Source organism: Raphanus sativus, chromosome 4 (assembly GCF_000801105.2).
Source record: "Raphanus sativus cultivar WK10039 chromosome 4, ASM80110v3, whole genome shotgun sequence".
Classification (NCBI taxonomy): domain Eukaryota; kingdom Viridiplantae; phylum Streptophyta; class Magnoliopsida; order Brassicales; family Brassicaceae; genus Raphanus; species Raphanus sativus.
The window spans coordinates 13,507,456-13,526,798 of NC_079514.1; the positions used below are offsets into that span (position 1 = coordinate 13,507,456).

A 19,343-nucleotide genomic window follows, 5' to 3' on the forward strand; every position below is an offset into this window, starting at 1 on the left:
TTTAGATATGAGCTCTGTTATTGTGCAGTCTTCAGAAGATTTGAAGACTGCACAATATTTGAAGACTGCACAAGATTTCAGAAGATTTGATGACTTGAAACTTTTCAAGTCATCACAACCTCCAAGAAATCAATTTTGGGTTGCAATGATGATTTTCGAGATCTTTCTTTTTCGATGGGATTGTGCCTAAATATTACTGTGGGTTGTCCTGCGAGTAGCAACTATCTTTGCACTCCATTCTGGTAAACATCATTTATCATGTTGTATTTGCCTTTATTGAGTTCATGATTGAGTATATGGCTCTTGATAGTTGTTTGTTGCTGTCAACCACTGGTTCTAATTTCCTTGAGTGCTTCTGTTTCCTTTTTTATGCACAGGGTTTTTAAGATGATATGCACAGAGAGGAACCTTCTCTTTGGGGTGGAGCTTTCAATTAACATGGTTGAAGAACATGGAAACCAATTCTTCTCTAGGACATGTAAAACACTCTACTTACTTGGTTCCAGGTTTCTTGTTTTGAAGTTGAACATCAGTTCTGAAGATGATGATCCTCTCTTGAAGACAAGCTCCAATCCCTCCATCTCTATACTTCCACAACCTTTGTTGTTGGTTTGCTTCCCATGGTTCATCTTGTTGTTATGGAGGATGTTGTAGCTGGGCCTTTCACCAAAGATGTTCTTGACAGCTGTCATGCATCCTTGGTTCACATTCCAGCTTTGGTGATCCTGAAAATCAGACACACATTGGGTCCATCACGCATTAACACTGCAGCTATTGGCACTTGTCAGCTCTTGAGAGAAACCTCCCTGCTTGTCCACTTTGTCTCTTGACCAAAACTACACTTCAAGAAGCTCTTGAGATCTGGACATTGATCAGGAACATGATGGGAGCCAACAATCCTCCGATGCGCTACTTCAACTAGAGCTTCTTGGAGAGTCCACTACTGTTCTTGGACTAAAACATCTTTATTTCCTATTTTACCTGTTTCTAAAAAACTCTTTAAGTCTTGCTTTCGGATTGTGTTAACACACAAATTACTTTCCTTCAAAAGTAAATGAAACACAAAGGATTATTAAACAATTGAACAGTTCTAGTTAACTGAATCTAATTAAGTCTCTAGAACGTCTACTTATATGCATGATCTCGAGGATTTGAATCTTTCTTTTGTCTCTTATATATGCACAACTGTGTGAACAAGAATAATTTTTCTTAACCATACAATAAAATTCCTGACTGTGTTGTGTTATGAACCGACTGGTTCTGATGATGGATGTTTATCCAAAAGATACTTACTAGGCTTTGACCCATTAGTGGCCATCTTGTAACTGACCCATTAGGGTTTATGACATTGTAACTCCCTATATAAGGAGTTCATATTCGACATTAATAAGACACACATTCACAACACGTTATCAGCACGAGCTAAGCTCAAAACCCTAGCAAAATTCGTAGGTCACCAAAAACCTTAAAAACTAGCCGCATCTTAAAACAATCATATCTCCCTAACCGTAACGACCTAGACGGCGAGCCACCTATCAATCTGAAGATCTCGACGAGACGAAGCCAGCGCCGCTAACCTCGCGAGGATCCGATCTCCGACGCGCTGACACGCTCTGTTTTAGTACGTGCCGTCAATTGCTCAAGAACCCTAATTTTGACGCAACTTCAAATCGATCGTTCTCTCAAACCATAACGATCCAAACAACGTGCGATATACCAACTTGAAGATCTTGAAGAGAAGAATCCATAGCCGGAAACCTCGCGTCAATCAGATCTCAGACGCCCCGCCAATCTCTGTTTTAGTGCGCGCCGTCAATTGCACAAAAACCCTAATTTTGATTCAATTTCAAATCGATCGTTCTCCCAAACCGTAACGATCCAGAAAACGTGCGACATATCAATTTGAAGATCTGGACGAGGAGAATCCAGCGCCGCAGACCGCGCCGCGATCAGATCATAGACGCGCCCTCACCGCCATCTACAAGCCGCGCCGTCAAAAGAAAACCTAAGGCTGTTAACTTCTCTTTCTAGTTTGTTTATAGCCGATTTATTATTTGATCTTACTAACTTCCTTTCATCAATTTGTTTAAGGAAAACAAAGGATCAAATCTAATCAGATCAATTGAGGTTGAGATTTCCAAAGGAACCAAGGAGCAAATCGAGATCTAAAAGTAAGTCATCAAACCCTAGTTGTTTGATAGATCCGATTTCATAAAAGAAATGTTTAAGTTTATATCTTGATCGATTGAGATTAGAAATCTAGAGAACTCGTATACCCTGATTGATTGAATCATTAGATTTCTAGATTTGATATAATAAATTTGTTTAATAAACAAACCCTAAAGTTCATGAAATTTAAAACTTGTATAAAACCCTAAACCGAATCGAATTATGAAACCCTTTAAACCATATCGATTATTAAACCCTAATCTAAACCGGTTTATAAAACTTATAAAAATCAAATCCGAATTGTGAAAACATTAAACCAAATCAGTTTATAAATCCCTAAACCAATCGATATTATAAACCCTAATTTGGTAGATAGAAAGTTTTCATTTCTAGAAAGTTTCAATTTTTATAAAGTTTCCATTTTTAAAAAGTTTCCATTTCTAAAAAGTTTCTTTTTTTAGAAAGTTTCCATTTTTAGAAAGTTTCCTTTTATAGAATTTTCTGGAAAACTTTTGAAATCAGTTCCTCAGAACATATTACTAAGATATAACTAGAGAAACACTAAATATTTTAGATGTCGAATTTCCTCCATCATAATCTCAGGAGAAAACTACTTGCAATATATGCAATGGGCACAAGATATTAAAACCACACTTGAGTCTGATGAACTTAGTGAATGCATCACAGACGATAGCATTGCAAGAGAACTCCTGAACACTCGCCATCATATTTGTGAAAAACTCAAAAGTCTATATCTGACCGATGATCCCTCAAAGCTTTGGACAGATCTAAAAAATAGAAATTGTATCCAAGAGGTTATACATACCAAAGCTTTACGAGAATGGATCAACCTCAGATTCTGAGACTATAAAACTGTGGGAGAATATAACTTTGCCCTACTCAAAATAGTTTTCGAAATGAAACTATGTGGTGAGGAAGTGACTGATGAAGATATGTTGGAAAAGACATTCCACCTTTCACCCTACCAACTTATTGTTACTACAACAATACAGAGAAATGGGCTTCACTACCTATACATCTCTAATAGCAAGATTGTTGCAAGCTGAGCAAAATCATGAATTGCTAATGAACAGTAGTGAAAGAGAGTTTACGAGGCCAACTCCATTACCACCAGCTTATGCACTACCAGCCGAAAGGGCTGATCTAGAAACCAACCGTGTCAAGAGAGGATATGGACATGGGGGATGGTCTAAGTTGTGCAATAATTGTGGAATGGACAACCATTTGGCTAAGAGATGCAGAACTCCTAAGTATCTAGCTACTCTTTATCAGCAAAGCTTTAAAAGAAAAGCTAAGATGGTTCGGAAAGATGAAGGAAAATTGTCAAAGATGTTCCCATGGATCATGACAAGTGTGATCGTATGGATCACAAGAAAGGATGATCCAACAAAGCATAAGAGAATAGATCACCATGATGACTCGACATCAAGCCCTTAGTGTTCTTACTTAGTTATTTCATACCTTATTATTTTCCTTTAAACATTATTCACTTCCTTTGGTTGCTATCTTTGAAAGAATCAATAAATGAAAGCTTTTATATCATAAACAAAACGTTCATTCATGTGAATACCCTTATGATGTACAGTGGATCAAACCACAGACATCTTAAGACACAAAATCCACGACCAAATATCCAATTGCCTCAAAGGTACACAAAGAGAGGACGTGTACAATATAGAGATCGTGTGCATTGTATTCACATTTGAGGCTATGTACACAAAAAGAGGACGTGTACAATAATCATTCTTATAAGTGAAAGACTTAAGAATTGATGAATGGACAGTTTCATAATGAATCCATGGGCAAAAGAAACAAAGTGTTTCCTTAAATATAAACCGCCCAAAGAAGATTGTATAATGGTAAAAGCTAAGTTAACTCACGCTAAAAGTATCCAAATATGATATGTCCATGGGGGTAAGTGTTAATCATTTCATGTAACATGGACATACACAATATTGATACATCAAAGAGTTCACAAGAACAAAGATAGACTTATCCCATTCGGATTAAAACTAAGGATAAAGGAAAACATGTTACTTCAAAACGTCCAAGTGAATTAGATTAAAGTGCTCACGTCCCAAAGGGTTTGATAAACATTATATGATCATGGAGAATGTAGAAAACATTTCATGACTCAATATGGACACGAATATTCACAATGAAAGGACAAGAACAGAAAGAAAAATCGCCTAAAAAGGCTACATATCTTTACATGATTCACATTCTAAAAGTATTTTAAGAATGAATGATATGTCCATGAGGGAAGGATAAGAATAAAACCCACATTTTATTCTACATGGACATACACACACAGAAATGAATATTGATACCCATCCCATTGATTGAAACGGGTCAAAGGCCAGCCACACCTCATCTTAGCACATAAAGAAGTGCCACTTATAAATTCTATCGCTCCACCACAGAAATATAAGATGAGAGGATGGGAATAGATGTTGGATATGACTTGATATAAGTTCCCCACGTTCATAAGAACCTTGAGCCAACCACGGATGATTAAAGGCCAGGTACAAGGATAATCACCTCAGTGAATCCGAACATCCAACATCAAGGGGAGAAAAGAATAAGCTGGATAAAATGAGATTACATGGAATCATACATCCTGATATTGGCAAGATCCTCAGACTAGAGAATGAGACTTAGAAAGTCCAGAAGAGTATACAAAAGCTAGCTTAAACAATTGCCAGATTCCAATGACCCGAATAGAATGACTAAGTCATCTATACCAGCTATAAATGCACCAAATTCGTTTGATGTTCAAGAAGAACACAATCAGGTTGCTACTAAGTCTAAGACATGTTTTGAAAACATGATAGACCAATGAATTCCAAAGATAAGATCCCTCGTATAAATATAGAAAGGTGCAAATGAAACCGTGGATGAGGGACTCCTAGACATAGTCGATCCAAAGATGGACAAACCTAAAAGCCGTGGCCACGGATGAGGAAACCATAAGATATGGTTGTACCTAAGGTACCTAATGATGCTTGGGACGCCAAGCTTCAGGGTATTGAAGGCTACAATGAAACCTCAAAGAGTTAAGTCATGTCTAGGACTCAAAGGAACAAACGAGCTCGAGATTAATTATATACTATGCATGCAATGTAGCACCTGAGATTATTAATGAGGATCATGAACCCACGTCCATAGATGAATGCATTCAACAAGAGATTAAGATCAAATGGATAAGGAGACGTGGATTTAAGTTCATAAAGAAAGAGAGGTTTTGGTCCTATAGTTCGGACACCTCTAGACAGAAAACCAGTTGGACAGGAATGATTCTTTGTGAGTAAAAGAAATCAAACATGGTGAGATAGCCAAGTATAAGGCACGACCATATGCACAAGGATCTCACAAAGACCAGGAATCAATTATAAAGGAGACATACTCCTTGTGGTGGATGCAACAAACGATTAGATTCCTAGTAAGTCTGGCCATAAGAAAAGATATTAGACTTTCGGTTTAAAGGAAGAAACCGACTATGAATAAGTCCACTGGATAATGAATAGAAATGAAAGTCCCAGAGGATATTGAGTTGCCAAATGCAACAAGTTCTCGAGAACTAAAGTGTACAAGTGTATGTTAATGATCTAAGAATATCCTAGGAACCTCTGGAGAGATATCTAAAGAAAGAATGAGAGATTCGGGACAAACAAAGTTTTGTTTGGGCTACAAGATTGAAATCTTAAAAGGATTGAATCCTTGTGCATCTAAAGGTCCTAAAATGCTTTAGCATAGACCAATAAGTAGTCCCACGTCCCATAAGTCCCTTGTTTCGGACATGAGACCCATTGGTCGAAAGAAGAACAAAGAAGTTGTCTTCTGGTCCGGATACAAACTGATTATAAGTCCCATGGTCGTATGATTGTTTTGGCTTGGACTTAGACCTGTATGGTCTCAAGAAGGACATGATAGATGTCCTTAGCCACGGATCTTTTGATCCTAAGATGGACAAGGAAGAAGTCCTTTGGTCCATAAAGTTATTTGACGCCTTACCTTGATGAGTTTGGCCAGTCATCCTAAGTCGGATAGATGCCATGAGCATCTTGTCTTTGATATATCCAACCATAAGACAATAAAATTGAATTGTCTTATACTATCCAAGCCATACCTTAGTGCCTTTAAGGCTTTACACGTCCGGACATAACTTTGTCAAAGCATACACGTTCCTTACTCAAATGCCATTGGGCGTTTGATGTAGTTGGTACTTCCGGACATGAGCATAAGTATATATGGTTGTTTAGATCCGACCATGAGGCACTGGGACATGATGTTAAAACATCTTAAGTTACCTATATAAGGAACTAAAGGTTTGAGATTATTTTATACTAACCAAACCCAAAGATGTGTTTGCTTGGTTTTGTTTTTGATTATGATACAGGTTATAACATTGGATCCATACATGGATAGATCTCAAACAAGCAGTATGCACACGTTGGAAAACAAATATGAAGAAGTACGAGTCCAACCAAAGACATGTCAACCGGCTTCTTCACCATGTCTACAACAGCACCACGTCCATGGGACCTTCCTATCAATCCAGGACGTGCACATTAGAAGATCAGCTCAGAGACTTGGCGCCCATGGAGTTACCACCAGTCTACTCATGTGCCAACCTCAGGAGCATATACGGAGGTACAAATCAGGGGAAGTGATACATGTTGTACTCTTTTTCCTTCACTATGGTTTTGTCCCACTGGGTTTTCCTGGTAAGGTTTTAATGAGGCAACACCAAGTAATTGGTAAAGTGTATCACGAGCCCAAAAAGGATTTGGTATCTGGCGAACTCAAGATGGATTCAACATCCAGGGGAAGTGTTATGAACCGACTGGTTCTGATGATGGATGTTTATCCAAAAGATACTTACTAGGCTTTGACCCATTAGTGGCCATCTTGTAACTGACCCATTAGGGTTTATGACATTGTAACTCCCTATATAAGGAGTTCATATTCGACATTAATAAGACACACATTCACAACATGTTGCTTGTTTTTGCTTTTATATATATTTTCTTATGACTTTTCTAACCTAATCAAAACTCACTTGTTAAGTGCAAATATAAACCTTAGAGCTTGTAATGCTTCAACGCATATTATCGGTGGATTACAAATGCAATCATAAAACAAATATGAATTTATTTGTCATATCAGGTTTTGTATCATGTAGGTTGACACTGGTCAAAGGTAACAGTTTTGGTTTGCAACAAATACATTACACAATGTGAATCATGCGGATGTTTGTAATTACATTGTAGAATAGTTTTATTAACATTTAGACCATCTCCAACCCACCTCTATTTTAATCTCTATATTTTCCTCTAAAATAGAGAAAATCTATTATAGAGGTGGATTTGCTCCAATGTATGCCTCTATAATAGAGTTCCTCTATTTATAGAGGAAAATATAGAGATATGCTATTTCCATCTCTAAATATAGAGGTAAAAAATAGAATTCCTCTATATTTTCCTCTAAAATAGAGAAACTCTATTATAGAGGCATACATTGGAGCAAATTCACCTCTATAATAGAGTTTCTCTATTTTAGGAAAAAAATAGAGGTGTACATTGGAGATGCTCTAATCAGCACTTCGTCTACATACCTAACGTACATACCATATGCGTTTTATATTAATTATCTCGTCCTCTTTAACCTTTTGCATGTATTTTCCATTAAAGTATAAGCCTCTATTTGGGCCTAATTAAAAAGGAAAGCATATAATCCCAACTTTCTTCCCAATTAATTGAACTTGACAGTTGTCTCTAACACCTACAAGTTTAAGTGGTTTTTCTTAACGAGACATTCGTCGTCAGTGTCTGAGGACATAGAAAATAGAGAAAACATTCTCTTTCTTCAAACCCGTAGAAAATAGGGAAGGGCTTCGCCGCTTCGGTAGTATATAACCCACACCACCGATGGACGTCCATGTGTGCACAAAACTTTAAACACACAAAATAATGAAACGAATCAATTGAGATTCTAGTACTAATCGGCGCTTTTCATTTTATTTCCAATATTGGCAGCATAAGTCATATTGAAGTGGCTGTTATTTAGCTCAAGACAGATGAAGAAATCGACATGTTAAGGTTAAAGTTTAAACATCATTTAAAATATGTCGTACAATATAAATTGTATATATACGTATTTTTAAATATTATATAAATAATACTAAAAATCATATTCCTAACCTAAATGAATTAATTTTACTTTTAAATGAAGAACATCAAAATCAAAAATGAATTTATCCTTAAAATCAAATGTTATCAAAATAATATATTTAGTCAAACTATTTTAGAAATATTAATACAGTACAGATATTAATATTATATTACTGAAAAACTTAAATAGATATCTTGAAGTTAAAATCTAGGTATAGTTTTCAAAACTAGATAATAGTAATTAACAACAAAAATTAATGTTATCATAATCAAAATAACAATAGTTATTTTAAGAATGTTGACGCTCAAACACCTTCTAATATAAGTAATATATATTCTTCAGACACACGAGAAAACAAATTCAGCAAATATTGTACCGCCACTAATGTACTTACCATTTTGTTAGAATTACAAAATGTTGTTGTTTAGGAGTTGCTTTACACAGTAACACAGACCCTGGTAGAATAGAGGCTCAGATTTTGAACAATCGATAGAATCATTAAGTGATTTATATAATGATTTTTTTTTGCCAAAGAGATTTATATAATGATAAAAATAGTTCATAACAGGGCATTAATTTCACATACACTAACTATAGCACTAGAGAGGTACGAACGGATGAGGAATACACTAATAATAACAACAGACACTAATAATAACAACAGATGAGGAATATATAATAAAAACAATTTCAATTGAGAATAAACGAAATATTATTTTAGATCTTCATTTATAAGTTATGTTTTTGCTTCACTCTAACCTCTTCCAATAAATTATTTGATATGAATTGGTATGTAACTAAAGTAAAAATTTGCTATAAAGTATACTATTTCATTTATTTATTAAATACTATTTAAAACAGTATTTCAAAATATCCTGAAAAAAATTCCTAACAAATGATTTTGTTACTAAACAGAGTTCAACAAAAGTTATAGTAAGTTACGAAACATAACCAGTAAAACACTAAACTTCACTAATATTCCATTGCAGATAAAATGATGATCTGAAACAAATATATTCTGAACATCATTTTCCTGTTAAACTAGAAAATATTAACCAATTTCCAGTTAGCTGAAACCATCATATAGACACATCTTCAAAAAGACTATAGACACATTTGAAACAGGGGGAAAAGATTCTAGACACACTAGAATTGAAACACACGGTAACTACATCCAACAGTTGCTGGAGAAAGACTACAAAAGTACTCAGTGATTACCGTATTACTCTAGAAGAATGTTATACTACTTTTTAAGGGTTCAGATCTCAAATCTCCAAGAAGCTGCAATCTCCACAAAAAAGAAATATCTGTGCAACAAATGTTACAACTTTTTAAAGATTTAGATGTTTGTGGATTATATTGCTTATAAAAAATAAATTATAACAACCAATGTTTATTATACGTATACTTTAGTTGTTGAAATAAGTTTGAAATTCACATCTCCCGTAGGGCGGGCCGACCCTAGTATTCTATATTTGGATGCACTAAAAGGTTATCATCTCACTGGGACCAATCTTTAGAAGCATCCGTGATTATTTATATTATTCACATATTAAGATTTGCCTAGAACGGAAGCTTAGCTAACACGGCTTTACATTTAAAAAGATGTATGTACTTTACAATCTAGAAAGAGATACAAACTCCGAAGAGAAGCTAGCTCCATAATACCAACCATATCATAGCCGATAATTATTCTTAACCAGTTTTAATTAACAATATGGGAATACAAATAAACTACTTCAGTTAGACCGAACTTTAAGGGAAAGGGAGATTAAGAGACTTGAAACAAGTAAATCCACCATCAACAACAAGGTTATGCCCCGTCACAAACTTAGCATCATCAGATGCCAAATACAAAGCTGCTTTAGCCACATCCCTCTCTTCACACTTCTCTCCTTTTAACTCTCCCGTCGCGTTCACAATCGCCATAAGATGCTCCTCCGGAATGTTGTGACCTGCCAACGCTTCTTGAAACATCGTTAGCGTTAAAGGCGTTGGGATGCTTGCAGGCGATATACAGTTAATCCTTAAGCCATGCTTGCACAGCTCACCAGCAACCGTCTTGACCACACCCGGTATTGTGAATTTAGACATTGAGTATGCGTATGGGCCCAAACCGCCCATCAAGCCGCTGATGCTAGAGAGGCAAAGGATGGAGCCCGAGCCAGTCGGGATCATGGCTCGAGCCGCATGCTTTATCCCTAAGACGGTACCTCGTACGTTGAGACGCATTACTTTGTCGTACATGTCCATGTCTAGATCTGCTATGCTTGGTGGTGATATGGAGCCTGCATTGTATGATATAATATAATTTACTTCTCAATAAATAAATAACATTTCCACTGCATTAAGAATATGTACTAAAAGCATCTCTATCTCCGCTCCATATTTTACTCCATTTATTATATAAATGGAGTAAGAAAAGAGTAATGAACAAAAAATAATAGCATTACTTTATAAATGGAGTAATGCATTTATTTTTTGTTCATTACTCAATTTCCCACTTTATTTACTATATAAATGTAGTAAAATATGAATGTAGATGGATGTGTCCTAAACAACCAAATTCTTTTGCTAACTGCATATTGTCAAAAATCTAATGTAAATATCTGTAACAAAATTGTTTAATTATGATTAAATACATCATAAAATTGAAAATATTTGACCAACGACTATGTTATGATTAAATAAAGGGAAATTTGTAAATATAGAACAAAAAGTTAGTATATCATCCCTTTAACATAATTTGAGGTATAAATTGTTCACTTAGTATACTTTTTTCTATAGTAGGATATAGTAATATAGGATATAGTGATATAGGATATAGTAATCCGTCTATAGTAGGATATAGTAATTCGTCTATACTAATATAGTAATATAGACGGATTACTATAGTAATATAGTAGGATATAGTAATATAGTAATATAGTAATCCGTCTATAGTAGGATATAGTATGATATAGGATATAGTAATCCGTCTATAGTAGGATATATTAGGATATAGTAACCCGTCTATAGTAGGATATAGTATTCTAGCAGATAACGAAATATTATCTTCGTAGATTATTGGTACATATGCATATTTTATGATTCTGTGTAAGTAGATATATAGGAAACTTAGTTCATAAAATCTACCGTGGTTCATATCTTAAGGAAAATCGTTGCCCGTTCATTCTGCGGTGGTGGAATAATTACCACTAGGTAGATTACAAGGTTTACGAACAATATATATCTATGTAGTTAACCGAAACTACAATCTACATGCTCATAGATAGTAGATTTTGTTTTCTGTTTTCCTTAGATCAAAAAATAAAATTATGCTCCACTAATATTTAGTCAACCAAATTATTTTTCATATGATTGTTTCTTGTTAATGTACATTTTGTATAATATTATATTTTCTGACTTTTAAAATAATTGATATGATTTTTAAAACTGGCTAGGAATATATATATATATATATATATATATGAGTCTAAAAATACCAAAAAATATCTATGACAAAGAAACAATGTAGTTGTTTTCTGTTACGTCGTAACATTTTCTTTTAAAATAAGTGATGGATTTCTGTCGAATATGTTATTTTATTCTTTCTACCGTAAAATACGAAAACAAATTTTATCACATTAAGAAACCCTGTTAAAACCAAAACGTTTTGTACTATATATTTTGCAGATTCTTATACAAAACGAGATATTTATAATTATAATTCTTATTAAAACCTTTTTAAAAATAAAAAGAGGTATTTTTGCATTAAAAATAGTTCTTACACGATATTCCGGCACTATTAAGCATTACGTCAAGCTTCCCATGGCGAGCCACGACAGTTTCCAGGGTTTTAGCGACTTGTTCCTCCTCAGTGACATCACATCTTATGAAATGTGCAGTTGAGCCAAGTTCAGTCGTGACCGTACGACCAGCCTTCTCATTTATATCAACAATAATGACTTGAGCACCTTGACTTACGAATTCCTCCGCCGTGGCCTTCCCTAGGCCGCTTGCTCCGCCTGTTATAATCGCGACCTTGCCTTCCAACCTTCTAATATATTTTTGGGGGTAAAGATTTAGAAGATGCACGTGTTTAAAATCAGATTAGGAGATAAACCTTTGTTGATAACTAAAGAACATTGAAATAGGATCGACCTTGTAGAAGACGTTGAATATAGGAGAGTTGAGATAACTGGTTTGGAGACCGAACCATTTACTACAACGAGCTTGAAGTTTCTGCGAAGAGAAGCCACGGAGAAAATTGAAACGAAGACTAAGTATTTAATTAGATAACTGAGAATTGACTATAATCATCTCTTGTACCTTGTGAATACCCTCAACATTTTTCTTCTTCCTCTTTTCTTTTATCACTATGTGAACGTGAATTTGAGATCTTTTTGATGCCAGGAGCTTGAGCTTTTTATCATGCCAAACAACGAGACAAAAGGTTGCGAGGAGTTGAGAGAATATCTACCAAGATCACATTTCATTAAAATATTTTCATCTTTTTCTGTGTTCCCTCTTTTTACTATTTTATATTGTTCAATCGTTAGTGTTTAAACTTAAAAGTAACATTCCGCTTTCCACATAGCGAACCTATGTGCATGTCTTTAGATAATTTTGTTTTGGTAAAATTTTTACCATCTCTTGATGTTTTAAAATGTTAAATAATGTCTTTCGATATGATTCAGGTAGATTTTAATTATTTTGTAGAAGTTCATTTGGAATATTTTTAGATCAAAGACAATGAATAAATGTAATTTATGATGTCATAATACTTATCATACTATATATTTCTCTCAATGTGACGCTTTAGATAGTAACTCCTCAGTTACATCAGAATTTCAAGGTATCAATAATATTATAGCTTCCAAACATTTTTAGACGATCAGCTATATAAACTCGGGTCTGCATACACTTCACAGTTTTTCACTATTGTACATTTTTCATATATAAATAATTAAATACAATAAATCTTGAACTAACTTTTTTTTGGGTCAAAATGTTAAAATCTTGAACTAACTTAAACCCAAATGACCGAGTGATTGTGGTCGAGTGGTAAGAAGACGGGATTTGGATGCTAACACGTTTCAGATTCAATTCACCTGCTACGCGAAACTAAGTCACAATTATTTTAATCATCTTACACGGATATGAGTTTATGTTTTAGGGTCCATTTGAATACCTGGAGAGAGAGTCTATCCGTGTGCTGCACCTCTCATTTAGAATTAGTCTGGGTCTTTCCATAGGTCTGAGATACCTTCAAGTTAATAAAAAAAAAAACTTAAACCCAAATAATGGAACTACAACTCTATACTTTCATTCGACCAATGTACTAAGAATTAAAAACAACAAAATAAAAAAGAAGATGAGAGAATCTTGGATAAGACAGAGATCCTCAAAAAGCTAAAATCACTTGAAAGTTGAAAGTGGTTGACCCGAAAACCGAAAGATAAAAAAAGAACTCATGTTAGTGGCCACTAACTTTGGTTGGGTAGGTTTTAAATAGTAGCATGTAATAAAAATGGAGAGGTTTGTCTAGATTTCAAGGGACAGTAAAGGCGATAACGACACCGTTTCGCAGGCTTTACTTACTCCACAACTCAAACCCCTCTTCATCCCTGGGTTTTAATAACGATTAAGATAACTAATCGATGTCAAATTATTGGGTAACTGATACAATTATTATTTACATAAATCCAGAAGAGAAACTCAAAAACAACTTTTGTTTTGTCATCTTGCGTATGGAAAGGAGACCATCTTCAGACAAAGCAAGCGTTGTCACTCTGTCTATTTTTACTCTATTTTTTTGTCTAATTTTATTACAGCCACCACCAGTGTCCCAGAGTCTTTTTTCTTTGTCATCACGTGGGTGCACGTGATTTTCAATTCATCATGGGCCTATCTGATAAATGTAAACCCAAATAAAAATATTATTACTGGGCTTTTCTTTCAAAGCCCATTAAATATTATTACTGGGCTTTTCTTTCAAAGCCCATTCACATAAATCGTATCACCGAGAGAGAAGTTCGAAACAGAGCAGTTTCCCCAAACTTCAATGGAGCAAAACCCTAAAACAGAGAGGAAATGGCGGTACACGTGGGAAGCTCAGTCTCACTCTCCGAACCTCCGTCTCTTTCTTTTCGACTCCGAAACCAACCCTAAGAGCCACTGCAAGAGCCTCAATGTCTCTGTTCTCCCCGAAAAATCTCAACTTCTCGTCACATGGATCGGTTGTTCCGAAGCAGAGGATGGTGTTTCTCTCCGTGTTCCTGTTCCTAGAGTGTTGCTAGACGCTGAGTCTCCCGTAAAGTTTAAAGCTTTGGACGATCACATCGAGGTTAGACTTGTTCTGTTACTCCCCGTTGATCATCCTCTGGTCTCCGGTTTGGTGACTGAAGATAGAGAAAAGTCTGCTCCTTTAGTGATGGACTGTGATGTGAAGACTCTAACTTTGATGGGAGGAGTTCATCTACACTGTAAGAAATGTTCGGTTAGGTTAACAAAGAGAGTTCTTTTTGAGTTCTCGGAGATGCCGTCTGTTAACTGGAGGGAATCAGCTGATAACTGGTTTGGTACTTGCTGTTGTTCGTTTGGAGGGATTAGCGAGAAGATGGTAGTTAAGTACACTAACTCATATGCATGCTCTAGTGGGTTGTGTCTGCTTAGTGCCGCAACTGTTTTGCTCAGCGAGGATGATCTCGTAGAGTGTGTCTTGTCTGATAAAATTGGAACGGGTCCGGGTTGTGATCTTGGTGGAGTTGAATTGGGTTCTAGAAGAAGTGAAGTGGATACTGAGAGCCTACATGAGAATGGAGGTGAGGTTGATGACTCGAGAGACAAGGCATCATCAGTTCCTGAATGTTGTCTACATGACTCGTCTGACTCTGGTCAGAGTTTTCAGTCGGACCAGAAACTTACACTTGATAAGAAGCTTCTTCTTGATGGGTTTCTTGAGGATGTTTTTATGGCAAAGGCATCGAATGTATCCAAGAACGTCGAGTGGATTGAAATGGCTTGTCCAGAGTGTTCGTCTCCTATTGGAGCCTATCCTTCTGGCTGCGGGAGCAACGATAAACCCATAGACGGTGGAGTTAGACTCTTCAAGTGCTACGTTTCCACATCCTCTGCCACCGGTGAATCCTCTGATGTTTTCAGGAAATACACATTGGAGAGAATGTTTACAAATCAGCTAGTGGAATGCGCCAAAGAAGAGTTATCCTTTCATGTGTTGGTCAAAGACTTGACAACCAAATCGCCTCTGTTCCAGATTATCGTCCTGAATCCAAACTCTTGGTCCTTGACTGGTCTGTTGTGCTCGAGCAAAGATGAAGGAGGTTCCACGCTAGAGCTAAGCCCTATAGTGAAGGTTCTGTTTTCCTCAGATTGCAAGAGCTCACTGGTGAAGAAGGTTGATGAAGAAGTTTACATTTTGAAGGGACAAGGAGAGGAGTTGATAGAGCTGCTAACGAATGCAAGCAAATTTCTTCCATCTTCATGTGCATATCTTCAGGGCTCCCTTGTCTCATCTATGCATCTATGATAATGAATCTTTCTTCACTTATCTTATTCTTTCTTTTATAATGGTTTACTGATGAACATTGATATAAGTTCTTATAAAAGAATTGTCTTATTTACTATGTTTTGCTAACCCTTGTATTGTTTATTTATGTTTTCATTGGTCAGGAATTCAAGTTAGAAACCCATATCCCTTGTTCAGTTCTCCATAATTGTATGTTTCCTATTAACAAATTTTTTTCTTGCTTTACAGAGAAAGAATTTGATTTAAAACATGAATAAATATTATTGAAAAAGAAATGATCCTTATAGCTAGAAAAGTGCCCAGATTTTTTTTGGAGCTTTCTAAAATTTAGGACGTTTTTAACGTTTCTAAATTAAAAATCAATACTATATTAAAAGGCAAATATCCTCAAAGGAGAGACATGCCACGTCACTTAAAAAAATTAGCCAATCAGAAACCGAATTTCTTACACATCAGATAGGCTTCATCGTGTGGGCTTCTACATATGGGCTTAAATTAATGTTATTACCCAAATGGACCCCATTCAGAAACCCTATCGTCTCTTTCTTTCGTCTTCGTCTTCTCCTTTCGTCTTCATCCATTCACCGTTACTGAGCCTATCAGCCATCAATCAATGGAGTTCTTCAACACCCTCTTAATGAGTTCGTTTCAACTCCCTCTTTTTCGCCTTCTTTATATACTCTTTCCCCTTTCCTGTCTACAAACCAAAACCCTAGATTCTCCTAAAATATGGCAATGAAACCAAACGGCAAGTCCCATGTATCCTCCGCCAAAGATCACGAAGTTATGTTCTTCGAAGATATCTCACTAGGTCCCCAAGAAACCCAGTTATGCTACACTCTGATCCACTTCTTAGAGGCTCGAAACCTATTGAAAAAACACTTATTGGTCTCGAAATGCTCCTCATAGATGAACAGGTTCATGAATTCTCCAAAATTTAGTTCCTCTTATTTTATTTTTAAACATCGCCGTCCAACTTATTTTCCTTATGTTAATCTTCACATTATCAACAGGAAACTGTTATTCAAGGATTCATTCCATCAGGAGGTGTTAAAAAATATTTGCCTGACATGAAACAAGAATCAGTTTACAGTCTCGGATCCAAAAACAAATCGGTGTATCGGGTTGCTGATCATAGCGTAACCGTTTCTTTCTCATGGAGCTCTATCATTTCGGTTCTTAAGTACAGTACCATCCCCTTCGGAGAGGACAATTTCTGGTTTCATTCATATCAGGAATTTAAAGCTAACTGTGATCTCCAAAGTGACCTTTACGGTAAGCTCACTAATATTTCATATCATCTCTTAGTTCCATTTCTTTATAATTGGAGGTAGTCTTAAGCTTTTGTTCCTGCATTAAAAATAAAGTGTTAAGTTCAATACAGAGATCTCGATTTTTATCAACTCTTCGACCTTGGATTTTGTTTATATCAAAGCATAACGTAGTCGTAATGTTATTTGTTGTCTACGTTGAGTGTATGTGCTTCAATTTATGTGGTGATATAATATTAGACTTTTTTGAATTTTTTTGGCCATCTAACTTACACTCTTCCTGCACAATGTAATAGATGTTGTTGGCCACATGAAGCTGGTCAATGGATAGACTCTCATTGAGCAAATAGCAACCACGCGACACCTTTTGGTTCATGTTGAATCACATGAGTATGTGTTTTCTTATTTTAAAGTCACCACCTCTTGGTACTTCTCTTAACCCGTCAGTATTTAATCTTTTGCAGGGGACCTGTGATAAAGCTCTACTTTTGGGACCAAACTGCAACCGACTTCTGCAAGAAGTTCAAATCTATGAAAACACTCCCACCGTCAAAATTTGCATGATTGAGACGATCCCTTGCCCTCTTCTTAGAATGCTTCTTCGGCGTTATTTGTAAACTGGTATCACATATCCCTTCTGCAATGAAACTTCTCTTCATAAAAGAACAGGTCTGAATAAAAATGAGCAATTTCTATTCGTCCATGCTGCTTGCAAGTTTATCTCTTGACTCAACTTATTTTGTACAGTTATATACAATTATCTCCATTTCTAAATCAGTAAATGTATACAGGATGATGAGTTAATCAAAGAACATCACAACAAAAACCTAATTACAATTCAAATATCATTACATTTTGTGTTATTTATTTAGGTCTTAGTAAAAAGTAAAAACCCACCGCATTCGCTTTCAACTTTTTTGAAATGGGAGACACTTTTTCTCTATCATCAATTGTACGTGTTGATATATGTGTCGAATTCATCTAAGAAATAATAACCCAAAAACTCGAAATAGTTATACATAATGGTCTAAATATTGTCAGCCACACCCCTTAATTCGAGTTGTTAGTATCACCCAAAAAACCATTACTATTTTATTCTTTCTAAATTAACTTCCTTATACAAAAAGGTTTACTAAATACATATATATATATATATATATACTTTAAAATATCTCAAGTTTCTATATAAATTATTATTTGAGCTCTGCAATATTTGTTTTTTTTTTTAAGTCTGTCGTGGGTAAACCATCTTTAAAATCTATCAAATTATGTATTAACATTCTCTCCCCATCGAATATACATATACGAGAAATTCAAATAAAATAACCTAAAGGTATTACTTAGGAACAATTTATAAACAAATAATTATGAAATTCATTTGCGTTTAGAGGGACACACCATCTAAGTTAAACAAATAATAATTCACATTTGTTCGAGTTATTCTATATGCTGTTAAATTTTTAAAATTCATTTTCTTAGCATAGTACAAATTTCTTATGAAACCAAGAATGCCCAAGAAGTATAAATGTAATGCTATTTATTATTGTCAGAAGGTCCTTCTCTGTCAGGGTTTACAGGTCAACTGGTTTGCTTCGGTAAAGTAGGCTTTCGGAAGGAGAAAAAGATGCTTCATTCGGTTCCCTCGGATCGGTAAATCCGAATTCGTGACAAGACTACTAATAGCAACGAAGCTGACTCGACCAGTTTACAACTTCGAAAGAAGGAGAGCGCTTCAGGATTTAGCCTGAACCGATGCCAGAGCTCTCAGTGGTTTGTGGACTCGAACCACAGTAGGAATTTACAGTTCCGGCTCCCCAGCAGCAACCTTTACTTTGGAGTCAATTTCATAACAAAATTTGATGCTACTAAAACATTATATATTAATTAAAAATATTTCATGGAAATACATACATACAATTATTTACACTTATCTATATTAGCTAAATGGCAAATATTAAGGATTCTTGAATAAAAATATTGATAAAGATACATACTAACAATAACCAATAAGTACCAAGTTTCAAGATCAATTTTGTTCTGTATTAATATTCAATGCAAAAATTATCATTTGATTTTGCTATAATAAATAAAACGCATAAAAGTAAAAAAAAAATGACACCTTCACAATTTAAAGTATTTAGGACAAATAATTGTCATAATTTTAAATAAGTAGAAAA

General features: G+C 35.3%; 3 protein-coding genes and 1 long non-coding RNA gene across 5 annotated transcripts; 3 read left to right on the forward strand and 1 right to left on the reverse strand.

The window, feature by feature from the left end:
- The first annotated feature begins 1,247 nt into the window (after positions 1-1,247).
- On the forward strand, positions 1,248-7,190 carry LOC130510609 (uncharacterized). Its single transcript, XR_008944296.1, has 2 exons — positions 1,248-2,171; positions 6,590-7,190. It is a non-coding gene; the product is annotated as an uncharacterized LOC130510609 (long non-coding RNA).
- A 2,826-nt stretch (positions 7,191-10,016) lies between these two features.
- On the reverse strand, positions 10,017-12,835 carry LOC108853207 (short-chain dehydrogenase reductase 3a). The gene is made up of 4 exons (XM_057007454.1): positions 12,676-12,835; positions 12,508-12,588; positions 12,135-12,403; positions 10,017-10,652 (listed from the first exon to the last, which is right to left on the reverse strand). The coding sequence occupies exons 1-4, from the start codon at positions 12,693-12,695 to the stop codon at positions 10,120-10,122; spliced, it is 903 nt and encodes a 300-aa protein (XP_056863434.1). The 5' UTR covers positions 12,696-12,835; the 3' UTR covers positions 10,017-10,119.
- Positions 12,836-14,364: 1,529 nt separating this feature from the next.
- LOC108855231 (uncharacterized) lies at positions 14,365-15,997 on the forward strand. Its single transcript, XM_018628997.2, has one exon. It carries the CDS (start codon positions 14,411-14,413, stop codon positions 15,893-15,895), a length of 1,485 nt encoding a protein of 494 aa, XP_018484499.1. The 5' UTR covers positions 14,365-14,410; the 3' UTR covers positions 15,896-15,997.
- A 428-nt stretch (positions 15,998-16,425) lies between these two features.
- LOC130511725 (uncharacterized) lies at positions 16,426-19,035 on the forward strand. 2 transcript variants are annotated; one of them, XR_008945233.1, is made up of 4 exons: positions 16,431-16,812; positions 16,909-17,170; positions 17,463-17,556; positions 17,631-19,035. XR_008945233.1 is itself a non-coding variant. In XM_057009191.1 (3 exons), the coding sequence occupies exons 1-3, from the start codon at positions 16,726-16,728 to the stop codon at positions 17,495-17,497; spliced, it is 384 nt and encodes a 127-aa protein (XP_056865171.1). In that variant the 5' UTR covers positions 16,426-16,725; the 3' UTR covers positions 17,498-17,623. The 2 variants fall into 2 exon arrangements, 1 of the variants encoding a protein (XP_056865171.1); XM_057009191.1 differs by lacking the exon at positions 17,631-19,035 and having other exon boundaries at positions 16,426-16,812; positions 17,463-17,623.
- The last annotated feature ends 308 nt before the right edge of the window (positions 19,036-19,343 follow it).

Excerpts from the sequence above, each read along its gene's own strand:
- LOC108855231 (XM_018628997.2), top strand. The coding sequence starts at position 14,411 with ATGGAGCAAAACCCTAAAACAGAGAGGAAATGGCGGTACACGTGGGAA.
- LOC108853207 (XM_057007454.1), bottom strand. The coding sequence starts at position 12,695 with ATGTTGAGGGTATTCACAAG. Across the intron at positions 12,589-12,675 it reads ATGTTGAGGGTATTCACAAG|AAACTTCAAGCTCGTTGTAG; the intron begins GTACAAGAGATG and ends TTCTCTTCGCAG. Across the intron at positions 10,653-12,134 it reads TAATAGTGCCGGAATATCGT|GCTCCATATCACCACCAAGC; the intron begins GTAAGAACTATT and ends CATACAATGCAG.
- LOC130511725 (XM_057009191.1), top strand. The coding sequence starts at position 16,726 with ATGCTACACTCTGATCCACTTCTTAGAGGCTCGAAACCTATTGAAAAA. Across the intron at positions 16,813-16,908 it reads TGCTCCTCATAGATGAACAG|GAAACTGTTATTCAAGGATT; the intron begins GTTCATGAATTC and ends CATTATCAACAG. Across the intron at positions 17,171-17,462 it reads TCTCCAAAGTGACCTTTACG|ATGTTGTTGGCCACATGAAG; the intron begins GTAAGCTCACTA and ends ACAATGTAATAG.